Source organism: Psammomys obesus, unplaced genomic scaffold (assembly GCF_907164565.1).
Source record: "Psammomys obesus unplaced genomic scaffold, mPsaObe1.curated_primary_1811, whole genome shotgun sequence".
Classification (NCBI taxonomy): Eukaryota; Metazoa; Chordata; class Mammalia; order Rodentia; family Muridae; genus Psammomys; species Psammomys obesus.
The window spans coordinates 639,789-654,247 of record NW_026591816.1 but is presented as its reverse complement, the minus strand read 5'-3'; the positions used below and the strand labels follow the sequence as shown (position 1 = coordinate 654,247).

General features: G+C 49.2%; 1 protein-coding gene and 1 long non-coding RNA gene across 2 annotated transcripts; one reads left to right on the top strand and one right to left on the bottom strand.

The window, feature by feature from the left end:
- Window positions 1-722: 722 nt before the first annotated feature.
- Window positions 723-14,042, bottom strand: LOC129680331 (cytochrome P450 4F5-like). Its single transcript, XM_055611928.1, has 12 exons — window positions 13,845-14,042; window positions 11,039-11,183; window positions 9,397-9,450; window positions 9,185-9,312; window positions 7,819-7,940; window positions 6,193-6,463; window positions 5,796-5,862; window positions 5,435-5,564; window positions 1,863-1,996; window positions 1,714-1,778; window positions 1,489-1,571; window positions 723-1,131 (listed from the first exon to the last, which is right to left on the bottom strand). Exons 1-12 carry the CDS (start codon window positions 14,040-14,042, stop codon window positions 960-962), a joined length of 1,569 nt encoding a protein of 522 aa, XP_055467903.1. The 3' UTR covers window positions 723-959.
- On the top strand, window positions 1,014-2,098 carry LOC129680333 (uncharacterized). Its single transcript, XR_008720676.1, has 2 exons — window positions 1,014-1,146; window positions 1,686-2,098. It is a non-coding gene; the product is annotated as an uncharacterized LOC129680333 (long non-coding RNA).
- Window positions 14,043-14,459: the final 417 nt, after the last annotated feature.

Here is a 14,459-nt window from a genome sequence, read left to right as displayed (position 1 = left end):
GAGGCTCAGGGAGAGCATCAAAGAAGGGGCGGTAGAATTCAGAACGGAAGGATGGGAGAGATGCCGTGAAAACCTCCTTCTGCACATAAGATGTCTGTTACACTCGTGAACTCACTGCAGCTGTGGTCACTTTCCCATCAACACCCCATCAATGGGCGGTGCACATGAGGGCCCCCTCTTAGCTAGGAGCACTTGACACGGAATGGTTACCTAGGGGGCAGGGAGGGGCTATCATTTTTCTTCAGGAGTGTAGCTACTGGAATGTTGTCCATGATGCACGAGGAGGAGGTGAGGAGAGAGGAAGCACAATGACAAAAAAAACAGAGCCACCAGGTGGCACAAATCTTTAATCCTACTTCTAAGGAGGCTGTGGCAGGAGTATCTCTGAGAGTTTGAATGCCAGACTGGTCTACCTGAGGCGCTCAAGGACAGCCAGGACTACATGCATAGAGACCCTGTCTCAAAAAAATTTTTTTAATTTTTTTACATATATTTTCTCTCTCTCTCTCTCTCTCTCTCTCTCTCTCTCTCTCTCTCTCTCTGAAAGTAGACGAAGCCTTCAGCTTCAGATCCTCCAGCTTCCTGAGTGCTGTGGTTGTAGGTTCGGTGCCACCAGGCAAGACTCGAAGGTATGGGCTGGGAAGGGGTCCAGTGCGCGAAACCAAGAGGAAGGTAAGAAGGGAAATGGAGATGAATTTGATCCAAATACATTAAAGCATGTGTGAGGTTGTCAAAGAGTACGTCAAAATTATTTTTAATAAAACCCTATTCTTGAGCTCAGGAAAACGCTCATCAGCGTAGAGGCCAAAGGTGAACAAAAGCGGGGGTGGGGTTCAGAGACACCAACCCAGCCTGTCCCCGACACAGGATCTGCTTTCTTCTAGAGCCGCTCCTGGCGCTCAGTGAATCTGAAGTGCGTAGAGGTAGGTGCGTGAGGAGGTCCCAGGCCAGGCGTGGGGTCACTGCGCGCTCAGCGGCTCCACCCGCAGCCACAGCCCGCCCTCTGCGCGCAGGATCAGCTCCGGCTTTCGGCGCGGCTCCTTGTCGTCCGGCAGGACGCGGAAGCGCAGCAGCGTCAGCGCCAGCGCCACCTTCATCTCGCTCATGGCGAAAGTCTGTCCTATGCAGTTCCTGCGGGAGGACGGGGTGAGGATTCTGACTGTGCCCGGATCCAGACAAGCGTCCTCGGACCCAACCTGACAGGGTCCCCACCGGGCCTGGTCAGCATGAGGGGCAGGAGGGACGAGGACACGCCTGGGACGCCGCTTGGTTATCCGCATCTCTGGAGCCTGGCGGACCAGGACAGGGCTCTGAGAATAGTCCGCCCTTCACCTTCCAACGCCAAGCTCTCCTGGCCTTTAGCATACCCTGTGCAGAGCCGGGAAGGTGACCCAAAACCCGAGCATCCCAACCCGGGACCTCTAGATCCCCTGGATTCCCCAGCCAGACCCAGATCCCACCTCCTCACCCCAAGCCCTCTCGTCTTACCTAGACCCGGCAGAAAAAGGAATAAAAGCTAGAGGTGGCCTCTTCTGCGGGTTTTCAGGGTCAAAGCGGAAGGGGTCATAGACCTGCAAGCCAAGCAAAACGAAACTGGTAGGTCCCTCCAGCTCAGAAAAGACATAAGCAGATTCAGAAAAATGACAGATTCTGAGTTCCAAGTAGGAACCTTGCCCCTTTCCCAGGTCCTAGAGATGAAGAGAGGAGCCTCACCTCAGGGTCCGGCCAGACTGAAGGATTGTGATGAACTCCGAAAATGCTGACGACACATGTGCTGCCTTTTGGGGAGGAGTGGACAGTAAGTGCCAGATCCGCGCTACCACCATCCTACCCAGGGGCCTCCTCCCATCGTGTGTGGGCACCTTTGGGGATGACTCGGCCATCAGGCAGCACAATGTCCTTAGTGCAGCGGCGGACCAGGTCTGTAGCAGGAGGATGCAGCCGCAGACTCTCCTTGATGCACATGGTCAGGAAGGGCAGACGGGCCAGGTCGTCCCTAAGGAACACACCACACGATTATCCAGGAGCCAAACCCATCACCTTCTTCAGTCTTTTGAAAAATTGCACTCCAAATGAATTAAAGTCTCAAGCAATGGAACTCCTGATCCTTGGGATGCCTCTGATCTGTAAGGCCCTTGCCCATGCACAGAGACTTCCTGAAGCGCCAGAGGCTATTGTTTATGGGAGACAGCAAGACCCAACTACAAGGATGTGCTTGATCAAATGGAGGCAGGAGGTACTAGGCAGGATAGATGTTTGCCCCTCATAGGACCTGATGGGGAATGTGGTGAATTGAGGGCTTTGCCTTTTTAAACACCTGCAAACTGCAACTCAGGACCATTTTGTGGAAACCCAAAGATGGACATAGCCACAGTCCACCAACCTGGCCAGGATTTAGTTAAAGCTTTCTTCAGTTTTTGCTTTAACTTGTGGTAATTAATGGTCTCATTCTCAGCCTATAGGATTAACCCCTCTATCTTCCAATTTCTGAAGTTTCAGAGATCAGCTACCAAGAATGGCTCTAGATTGAAACTTAAGCCTTAAAAATGAAAATCACAAAATTACCAGAAGAAAGCTTAACCTGGCATTAGACATATTTATAAGGAAACCACACCTCTCAAAAGATCTCTTTAAATGCTTCCATACATTCAAAATGAAAAATCTTTAAAAACTTAGTGACCTGAGTGAGGAGGCGTTCAGGCCTCATGAGTGTAGGCAGGAGGATCAGGAGTTAAGGCCACCTTAGGCTACAAGAAATGCTGTGTCCTGGGCTGGTGAAACAGCTCAGATGGTAAAGGGACCTACCGTCAAGCTTGATTACATAAATTCAATCCCCAGGACACATATGGTGTAAAAAAGAGAACTGACTGCAGCCTACTTGGTTGCCACACACACACACACACACACACACACACTGAACTTAATTTAAATTTGTAAAAGAAAAAAATCCATAAAGTATTCTGTGGTGGTTTGAATGAGAATGGCCCCCATAGACTCATATCTTTGTATGCTTAGTCCCCAATTGGTCACTATTTGGGAAGCAGTAGGAGGCGTAGCCTTGTTGGAGGAGGCGTGGCCTCGGAGGAGGTGTGTCACTGCGGGTGGGCTCTGAGGTTTCGAAAGTCCACATCAGGCCCACTTTCAGTCTCTCCGTCTCTCTCCCTCTGCCTGCCACCTGTAGATCAAGATGTAGCTCTCAGCTACTTCTCCAGCACCATACCTGCCTGCCAACATGCTTCCCACCATAATGATAATGGACTCACCCTCTGAGGCTGTAAGCAAGCCCCTAAGTAAAGGCTTTCTGTTATATGTTGCTTTGCTCATGGTGTCTCTTCATAGCAGTAGAACCCTAACTTAGACATGTTCATACTTAGATGAACTCCATATTAGAGGCCACTGTGATTAACATCTTGCCAGAATCGTTTGCTTTCTAGAATTTGTTGGCATTTTCTTAGACGCATAAGTATTTTGACCATGTTCATCCTCCACTCCCCCACCCTCTTTGGCCCCCTTTTACCAACTCTTTCCCTTCCTGATGAACACCCTCTCTATTTAAAACTCTACCAATTTCCCAAGTCTCTCTCTCTCTTTTTTTTTTCTTTTTGTGTAGGAACTTGATAGTCTTTCTTTCTCAGCACTGGGCATCACAGAGCCTGCACACTAAGCAAGTACCCACAACTGAATTGTCTGTACCCAAGAACCTTATTCTAATTGGAAGAGTTAAAGTTTACAAAGATAAGTCAACCTAAAAATAAAAGAGGGAGCCAGGCATGGTGGTGCATACTTGGAATCCCAGCACTCTGGAGCCAGAGGCAGGTGGATTTCTGAACTGGAGAACAGTCTGTTCTACATAATAAGTTGCAAGCCAGCTAGGGCTACACAGTGTGATTCTGCCTCAAAAAAAAAAAGTTTTTTAAAGAAAAGAAAGAGCCCACCCATCATTTACTAAAACCTATTGCAAAACTATAGTAGTAAAAATGAAAACAACTTTTTAAAACTGTTACTGCATGACAGGAGCATGAAAAGTGGAATCCAAGGGAGGAGGCATGCAACTATCTGAAAACACGGCACATGCTGGAGACAGTCCACACGCTGCTGGGATGTGCATAGATAGGTTAGAGGAGGGCTTCAGAAAATGAACAATAAGCAAACAAAAAGTGCTAAATTAAGCAGGTGTGGAATCGCAGCTCTGAGGAGGGGGAGGGAGGAGGATTTGAAAGTCAAGGCTAGTCTCAGCTACACAGCAAGTTGGGAACCACCACAACAGTGACAAGCTGTCTAAAAAAAAAGGAAAAACAAAAATGCTTGTCTCATCCACATATAAGGCAGATTCCTCCCTACATCTAAAACACTAAACCTTCAAAGTTAATCAGCTTATCTGTCACTTCAGAGATTTGTCATTTCCTTAGGGTGACAATATTCAGAATTTTTGGTTACTTTAAACTGCTGATGCTGCTCTGCACAGCGCAGAACAAAAGCGTTCCTCCTACAACTCTACCAATTTCCCAAGTCTCCACTGGACCAATCCCTTCCCAGATGCTTTCCCAGGGAAAGCAACATTTTTATGACCTAGCGCTATGAATGTTTCAAAGTCTAAGAGTAGAAAGTGTAAGAACAAATAATGAAGGGATAAATATACATGAAAAATAACTTCTGTATATTAAGAGGTCATGGACCAAATTAGAATTCATGTGAGAGAGTCAGTGATATCTACAATTGTGGTATGTGTGTGAATGTGTGTGTGAGATTATGTATACACACACACATACACATATACTTCAAAGAATTGTTACAAATCACCAAGCAAATGACATGTGACCCAAAGGTTATATTCTAGGATTTCAATGAGGTCAAACACAAAAAGTTAAAAGAAGAGATGTCAATGAATGTAAATCAAAGGCAAGCGGTGGAAGGACAAAAAGAGGTCACAGGGATGATGCTGGAGATGGGGATGAGAATCAAGAAAGAGAAATTAGGCTTGAAAGGTCATGATGACCCCTAATGCACTGGATGCTAATTGACTACATGGATACATGTCCAAACTGGGTCTATAAACCGTGGATGCTGAGGCATTAAGATACTGACTTCCAGGCCAGCCTGTGCTACATATATAAACTCTGTATCAAAAAAATAATAATAATCAAAAGTAAGCTGGGTGCTGTGGCACTTGCCTGTCATCCCAGGAATTGGGTAGGCAGAGGCATGCGGATTCTGTGAATTCAAGGCCAGCCTGCTCTACAAAGGGAGTCTGGGACAGCCAGGGCTACAGAAAGAAACCCTGTCTCAAAAAAAAGAAGAAGAAAGAAAGGAAGGAAGGAAGGAAGGAAGGAAGGAAGGAAGGAAGGAAGGAAGGAAGGAAGGAAAATTGAAAGTAGCACCCCGCAAGTGGCTCACAGCTATAACAGCAGCAGAAATCACAAGGTACCGTGCTCACCATTCAACCTCCTCAGGCTCGCGGTCCCTCAGGAGCTCCCGCACCTCCCGCCGGCAGCGCTCCTGGTATTCTGGGTGCCTCGCCAGGTTGTACAGGATCCAGGAGAGCGCACTGGCGGTGGTGTCATGGCCTGCAGGCAGAGAAGCAAACATGGATCTCTGGCCACCTCAGAGCACCACAATGTAGGAGTACACAGGTATTAAAGCTCCAGGGAGAACAGGAAGTGATGGATAGGTAGACAGAAATACCGGATGAAAAGAACCAGGAGAAGAGTGTCTGAAACTGCAGCAGATTCACAAGAAACCAAGGCCCTGGGATTGACTGAGCCCTGTCTCCTCCGTGGCCTCACAGGGACCCTCACCTCCAAACATGAAAGTGTCAGCCTCTGCTCGGATGTCCTTGTCCGACAGCTCCTTTCCATGTTCATCCTGGAGACATGAAACCCTCAATTCGTGCCACTCAAAGGGCTCCTGACCCTGACCTGACACAGCCCTGATAGCCACTGTGTGCATAGGACTCTGTCTTGCTGTCCCTCCCCCAGCCCCCAGAGCCTGCCCCACACTGTCCTTCTCGGTTTCCTGCTGTTGCTGGCTGCTTCCAAACAGCGTTCAATAGACACACTTCTGTTAAACTTCTTTCTCACCTGTCCTTCACTTTACAAGTACCACCCAAGGCTCTTTGGCATCCTCTTGATTGAATATTTAGTCCTCTTGACTGAACATGAAGGTTCCAGTAACCTAGTTCCCACATATGCTCACCTTGGCCAGCAAGAGCACATCGATGAAGTCCAAAGTCTTAGACCTAGCCTTGGACTTCAGGAACTCATCAGCACTTTGGCTGGAGAGAGTGCGGCGTCTCTCCCTGATGACAGCATCTGTGAAGTTGTGCACCAGGTCACAGGCCTTGCGGAAGCGTCGCCCATCAGCAGTGAGGTAGTACAGGAAGTCCACATACAGGAAGAGCTGCTGGTACTTTTTTGCTACCAGAGCGCTGAGTTCCAAGATGGCAGCAATGTATTCACTGGGAGACCTGCAGGGCAGGCCAGAGAGAGGAAGCAACTTAGCACACAGAAACCCCAGAGAAACTCCAGCCAGAGTCCCAGGACCAGGATCCATCCAGAAAAGGCATACACGATTGGTTCTCTGTTTCCTGCTCCCCACAAGTAGTCCCTGACCCAGGATCCCAGGGCATATGTGGTCATCATTTCTTCACCCTTGGTTTCCTGTGACTCTGCCCAGGCTCAGACCCTCCCTCCAGGTTCCCTGCAGCCTGTATCTCTGTGAAGCTCCTGTGTTGATTAGAATGCCCAAACTCACTGTGACTAGGACTTCCCCCGGTACAGACACCTTCTCTCATGCTCTGGGAAACTCAGGCTGGAGTGCACACCCTTCTGGCTGTGCAGTCAACATCTTTGTTTATTTGTTTGTTTGCTTAGATTTTTAAGACTGGTTTTCTCTGTGTAGTCTTTACTATCATGGAACTCACTCTATACACCAGGCTGGCCTCAAACTCACAGAAATCCACCTGCCTCTCCTTCCCAAGTGCTGGGATTAAAGGAATGTACCACCATACATCTTTAAGATCTGGCCAGTAGCTGGAAATGGTAGCTCCTGGACTGTGATCCCAACACTTAGGAGGTGGATACGGGAGGATCAGAAGCTCAAGGCCAATCTAATCTACATAGTGAGCTCTAGGCCAGACCAATGACTGGCTGAGATGCTGTCAAAAAGAAAAATGGTAAAGGAAGGATGGAAAAGCAAAGAGGAAGGAGAGGGGAGAGGAGGCTAGGAAAGAAAAGGTGTGTGCTCTTTAGAACTATCTGTGTAACTGTCTGTGATGGCGTCTTCTATGTAAGACTGAGAGGCATCTGTGAAATCAGTGAAAGCACACATCTGCATGTGGGTGAGGTAAAAACCCTCTCTCAACGTGGACAGCCTCACACCACTGGATGCGAAGGGGAAAAAGACAAAGACTGCCTGGCTCAGACATCTTTTTGTACTTCTCAGCCATCATGGTGGGAGCTGCTTTGCCCTGTCATTCCCCACCATGACTGAAACCACTGACGAAAAATGTCTTTCCTTCCCAACATGTTTTGCTTAGACATTTTGTCACAAAAAAAAAAAAAAAAAAAAAAAACCCACAAGCAAACAAACAGCCTAAATCGTCCTCCAACCTTGTTTTCTTCATTGCCTTCTTTACATATCGGCACCTCCTTGCCTTAACCCAAAACTGCAACTGTCTAGAAGGACTCCCCGTGCCCCCACCCTTCAATGGCACCTCTCACCTCCTTCAGTGAGTCCCCTCTGCTCCCACCACTAGTGCTCCCTCCACAACCTTCTTTCTTGATCCATGGTTCAGGTTTCTGCCCCAGGACAGGAACTCACTCCTGACAGTTGCTGTCAAAGCCAAAGAGGCACTTCTGCAGACTGTCCAGGGTCATGAGGCTGATGTTCTCAAACATTTCCAGACGGGCGCTGCCCTCCAGGGCCAGACGCTTCCACTTGGCCTTTAGAGAAGAAAACAGGGATGGAGCTAAACCTCGGCTCTTTGAAACCCTGCCCAAGCCGAAACATCAGAATAGATGTTTCCTTCCATGGAGGCAGCCTCCTGCTCTTCTGCCTCAGCTAACTACCCGACCCCAGAGAAGATCAGACTTGGATGGGAACAGAAGGAAATCTGTAGGAAGTGAAAATGCAAGGTTAGGAGTCAAGAGCTTTCAGTCACCTTCACCTCCTGTGTGCCCTGGGTCAGGCCGCTGTCCTCTCCACTTACTGATAATCAGGCCTTCAACAGTTCAATTAAACTCATTTATTGCCCCACAGGTCGTACTTCAATGTCTGCTCTTCCACTCACACTCTCTTCTGGGTCGTGAACTTGGATGAGCTCCCTGATCTCATGACCTTCAGATTCACCATCTACAATGTAACTGGCATTGCCACCTCTCCCTCAGATCAACACAGAAACTTCGACAGACAACACAGATCACAAAACTGGCATTCGGTAGGTGCTCAGCCGTATCACAGCCATTGACCCAGTGGTAAGCGGCTACAGAAATGGGCCAAAGTATTCTTAATTACTCCATAACCTGAACTGAACCGGGAACTTGTTCTTGCCTGAAGAGTGTTGTGAAAATGAGCTTGTGCTGCTGGAGCTAAAAGGTAGCATGGAGAGACACTGAGCATTCTGCCCTCTCTGTCATGGATCCAGGATCTCAATTCTAGCAAAGTAATGATTCCCTCAGGATGATAAGGTGTGACTGGCTTACCAAGGCCAATAAAACTTAATTTTTTTTCCTCAATACTGCTGACAGAAACCAGGGCCTTGTGCTAGGCTAGCTAGCTAAAATTGAACTATACCCAAGACCTGATGGCCCTTGAACTCCAATGTCCTCTGCCTCAGTCTCCCCAATGCTGGGAATACAACTTCATGTGACCGTGGTCAGTATAAGGTCGTGAACAGAGACCGATACTCTAAGTAGCAAGATCTACTATGCAATTCTCAACATTAGCGCGTTGGCGCTCGAGACCTTCTGTACAAGGAGGTACACAATGGGCTGCAGCAAGCCCATCCTCATGCTAGGAGCGTGACTCCACGGTGTCACCTTTTAAGTGCAGATTACTATTCTCATCTTAAACACGGGGAAACTGATCTCCCAGGACTCTCAGCAGAAATACACGTTCAGAAAACATCTACTGAAGCCACTCCCTTTCTGCAAGGCTCTCCATGGGACCCAGAGTCTGAGGAACTCACGTGCATGGTGTTCACACTCTTGTTAAAAATCTTCACGTAGGGCTTCAGGATGTCAAAGTGGAAAGCAGGTGTCAGCAGGCGGCGGTGGCGGCTCCACTTGCCACCAGCACTCAGGAAGAGCCCATCCCCTGGGAGGGCAGGATGGCAATGGGCAAAGGCAGGACCTTTCTCTGACTCCCAAAGTGCCCCCTGACCCTCACCTTGATACTCACCCAGCCAGGGCTTCAGGAAGCCATAGAAAGTCATGTCCTTGGGGGCCACCAAAGCTGCCATGAAGAAGAACAATCAGGGGCCATGGAGAGGGTGGATGGTGGACTTAGGGAGGGATAGGGACTCCCAGCCCCAGGACTGTGCACTTCCCCGCCAAGCACAGCCAGGCAAGAAGGGGACAGGAACAAGGAAGCAGCAAAGAGGAAGGAGATGAGGCAGACCAGAGCACACTGCAGCAGTGAGGAGAGCAAAGGTCAGCCTCACAGGGCACAACATGCCTCAGCACGCCTTCACATGGCTGCTACATGGTCCACCGTGTGGCTTTGCAGACATGGGACACACTGTCAACTGTGGCTTTCCGACATGCCCTGGCATATCCTGGCGTATATGACGGGGCACATGTTATCCAGACATGACACAACACAGTGTGTGACAGTCTGATGTGACCTGATTGTGCCCTTCACATAACCCCAGACTGGCATCTAAATATGGTCCCATTCAGTCCCGAATGTGACCTAGATGTGTCCCAGAGCCCTCCAGCTCTCCCCGCTATGCCACACTAAGCCCTGGGTGTTCAAAATCAAGGGCTCCTCTGTTCTCAGAGCCATGTGCCCACTGTGAAGTCTTCTGTCCTCATCAGCTGCCACGCAGCCCCACGGCCAACCAGACCCAGCTGACCCTCTGGGCTCGGTGGATCTGACAGTTCTCTGCATACCAGAGGATGTGTCCCTAATCCCCTCCAGCTTGGGTCACTTCTATCCAAGGTGTCTGGGATAGCCAAGACTCAGTGAACTAAGCAGAAGAAACAGGATAGACTCCATAACTTTCTTTAGAATCATGGAATTTTCCTGATGGTTGAATGATTAGAAGCCATCTTTCCCAGAAAAAAGATAAGGTCCTCACAGAGGAAAATAAAACCAGAATATGAAGATTCCTGATTGCACTATAAGGAACTGTATCTACAGACCCCTCTCCTGGACATCAGTTAAGTACTTGCCTTGTGAGCATTGGAAACCCAAATTTCATCCCCCAAGAGCCCATGTAAAAATGTCATCAGGTGGTACCATTCTGGGAAGGAAGGAACAGGAAAGATCCCTGGAGCTTGCTGGATAGAATGTCAAGCTTAACTGGTGAGCTCCAGGAAGTCAGGTTAACAGTGGTCCTAGAAATGACAAGCAAGGCTGTTTTCCACCCTTCGCCTCCATGCATCCATACACACACACACACACATTCACACATGCATGTGTACCCACATACATACATGTACAATAAACGTTTACCATAAACATACCCACACATAAACATCCACAATGGAGAGTCTTCTTTCTAGTTCTAGGCACAGAACCTAAGGTTTTGTGCATGGTAGACAAGTGTCCTATCCCTAAGCTACATCGCGGAGCCAACATGATGATTCTCTTTCCTGGCTTAGATCACACTGGATTGAGCTTCCATCACTCACAGCTCAAACAGATTCCAGCAGCAAGGGAGAGCTAGGACTTTAGCGCAATCACTCAGCAGGTTAGCTGCAGAGACATGGCCACCGTCAAATACATCCCTGTCTCTCAGCCTGGTCAATCCAAGGATGGGAAGGGCTTGGATAGGAAACAGAGCAGAGGCCAAGGATTGAGATCCTAGAACGGATACCTGGGGCCTGGAGCAGGGGGCCAATGAATGCAGGGTCAATGAGCTTCAACACAGGGATGACGGGTCCCAGCCAACAGAGATAGACATCTCGGAAGGTCTGGCCCATTTCCGTCACCAGCCGCATGCCCTCCTCGTTGTTCTGGATCTGAGGATGAAGAAAGCTGTCCTGGCAAGTGTCTCGGATGTTCCCATTCTGTGCCCACCGCACCCCATCCTGCTCAGCCTCCTACTTAGGTGATTTATCCTGAGCTCTTGGTAAGTCATGGGGGTTCACCACGTGTGTCTCTTACTGTATCCACGTCTGTCTACACACTTTTCTCAGATGTGTAACTCTCCCCATCTCTCTGTTTTGTGATCTAAGTGTGGATAAGGGATAGATGGATGGATACATGGATGGAAAGATTTATGGATAAACACACATATATACACACATATACACAGATGTACAGATTAATAGATATGGGCCAAAATAAAAGCAGATAGGTAGGTAGACGATATAAATAGATACATGATAGCTCATATGATTAGATGACATAGAAAGATGTGATATATAACTAAAGAAGAAAATTATGAGCTAAATCTAAATATATGCGCATTTTTTCTTTACTATAATTGTCCCTCTTCATCTTTCTCTCCATTTCTTTCATCTGCTCACTCCTCTCTGCTTGCTGGTTTCTGTCAATGTTTGACACAGTCATCTTGGAAAAGAGAGAGCGTCAACTGAGAAAATATCTCTATCAGACTGTCCTCCAGGCAAGCCTGTGGGCATTTTCTTTATTAAGGTTTGATGCAGGAAGACCAGCCTTTTATCTGTGGTGCAGCCCATAGGTAGGTGGTCCTGGGGCTTATAAGAAAGGTAGTCAAACGTGAGCCAATAAGCAGCATTTCTCCAGGTCTCTGCTTCGGTTCCTGCTCTGCTTTCCCTCCAGGACAGATGGGAATATGGAATAAATGTTTCCCTCTCCATGTTGCTTTTAGTCATAGTGTTTTCTCACAGCAACAGAGAAGCAAGCCTGTACATGTCCCCATCCTTCCTCTCTCATTCTCTCTCTTCACCACCCCCCATGTGTGGGGGGTATCTCCCTTTGTCTCTGTGGAATCCTTCTCATATAAATCTTCTCATCTCCAACGTCTAAGTCATCCTTTTCTCAAGCCCTCTCCCTCCCTCCATCCTTTCCATTAGGAGGGACTCACAGCTAATTTCCTTCTACCCAGGGCTCAGTCTCGCACTCACCGTTGGGTCCCCACCCCTGCTCCTGAACCAGTACAGCCCACTAACATCAGCTCTGGGCAGGCACCTCCCCAGATTCGCAGCAAAGAATCATGGAGGGTTTCAAATTTTGGTTCCCTGCTCAGGAGAGATGTGAACTTGGAAGTCATCTAAGGAGAGAACTGATGGCCAACTTAGGAGCTGGACCTGTAAGAAGGCGGCGTGGGGTGGGGGGAGAAAGGAATGGGAAGAGGTAGAGAACCATGTGAAAAGGTCAGGAGAAAAAGGAGCCAGCAGCAGACACTAAGAGACCACTGAGAGCTGGGTGTCATCCTGAAGCCTGGGAAGGTCTTCACAGGAAAAAAGGGGCCGCAGAGAGCTGCGGAGAGATGGCCATGGTGGAGTCAGGATTCAGTGACCAGGAAATCACAAGGCTGACAGGATGAGCAGCAGGCAGGGAAAAGCCTAACTCCAGGATTGCAGAGCAAGCACTCAGGAAGGTTTAGTACAGAAGGATGCGTATTGGACACAGATGGACATCACCTGTGAAAAACACACCAGAAAACATGGGCGAGTGAAGATTTTTCAAACGTCTATGAAAGAAAACCCAACTGGCAAGAAGGTCAGACCATAAGTGCTGATGCAAATCTGATCTAATGTGGTGAGGAGACAGGGACGTGGGAAGAGGCTGCTGCACTGGGATGTACAGAAGAAGGACTCCCTGGGGCGGGGAGGGGCTGGAAGGGCAGAGGTTGTGGTGCCGGTGGCATTGGTGGTGACACCAAAATTCGCGACGTGGCTCTAGCAAGAGGAAGCCAGTGCAGCGAGGAGCAAGGGGCACTGTGGATGAGGGGAGGGTGCCAAGTTGGAGCCCCACCCCCATAGTGGTCCCTAATAGAAAGGAAAGGGGCCCTTCTGTGCTGTGACTCGGGGACAGAGTGCTTGCCCGGCACACGCAAGACCCTGGGTGTTACATTCTGGCACCACAAATTTTTAAAACTCCTCACCTTTGACCCAAAGTAGACATTAGAGTCAGCTGATAAACCTTGAGAGGACAAGATAAAAAAGGACAATGTCCAAACAGTTGGAGGAGGGAGACTGCCCAACAGAGCCCCTGTGGGGGGAGCTAGGGAAGTCATCTAGCTTCTATAGGGCAGGGAACAGCCCAGAGAGGTGCAGGCACTGGCCTGAGGTCAACAGACATGGATGTAAGAGGGTCCAGACCTTGGACCTGCCACAGTGAGACCTCCACTCCAGCAGCAGAAACTGAGTGGATCAGGAATGTCCCTGCTCTGTGCACTCCATGCTGGGAGCACCTGTACAAATAAGGCGAAGAGACCTGAGACCGTGGGTCCTGGCGGGACTGTGACTCGAAGCAGGCTTGGGGCAGGAAAGAAAAGAAGAAAGGCTTCAGAGCAGAGGGGTGTCCTGAGATGCCAGGAACGCATGTGCTGGGATAATGAGGAGTGAGGGGCTCCCTCGCTTTTCTGCTGTCCTAAGCCCCAGCCTTTTGCTGCCCCCCAATCCCTGATCCCCATTCTTCATGTCTGTTAGCAGACATCCACCCAACCTGACCAATTCTCCTGCCATTCCCACCGTGCCCAGGTGACCCCAAAACCAGTTTCGTTTAGGGGCCTGAGGGAAGCATCTGAGGCAGGCACACATCTCATAGAAGGAGTAGGTCCAGGCCAGAATTCTCGCCAGGAGCCAGGAGGCCACAAACAGCAGCAGAAGATGCCATGAGGAGGTCACCACGGGGCCCAGGCCGAGCCAGGACAGGCTCAACAACTGCATCCTGCAGGGCAGATAGTCACAGTGAGATTCTGAGGCAGAAGAGAGGGACAGGAATCTCTCTACAGTTACTCTAGAGCCGTGAGCAGGGACTGTGTGCAGCAGGGGGAGGGAAAAGATTCAGGCATTGCAGGGAAAGATGGAAAAGCAGGGAAAGAACAAGATGTGGAGAGACTAACAGGGGAGTAACTCTTTAGCATCTAGAATGGACCAGCATGAGGCTCAGGTCAGTTACCCAGAAACCACTGGTCTCCTGGCCCAGCTAGCTCCATAGAGCCCCCAAGCTCATAAAGCCCCCCAATCTATGAGAGAGCTGTTCCTGTTCACAGCTAGAACCCTCCCTGCCCCAGCCTGGTACCCGCTCTCAGAAGCAGCTTGTGCCGCAGGACCTCTTCCCTCTCCTCTGGAATTATGTATCCC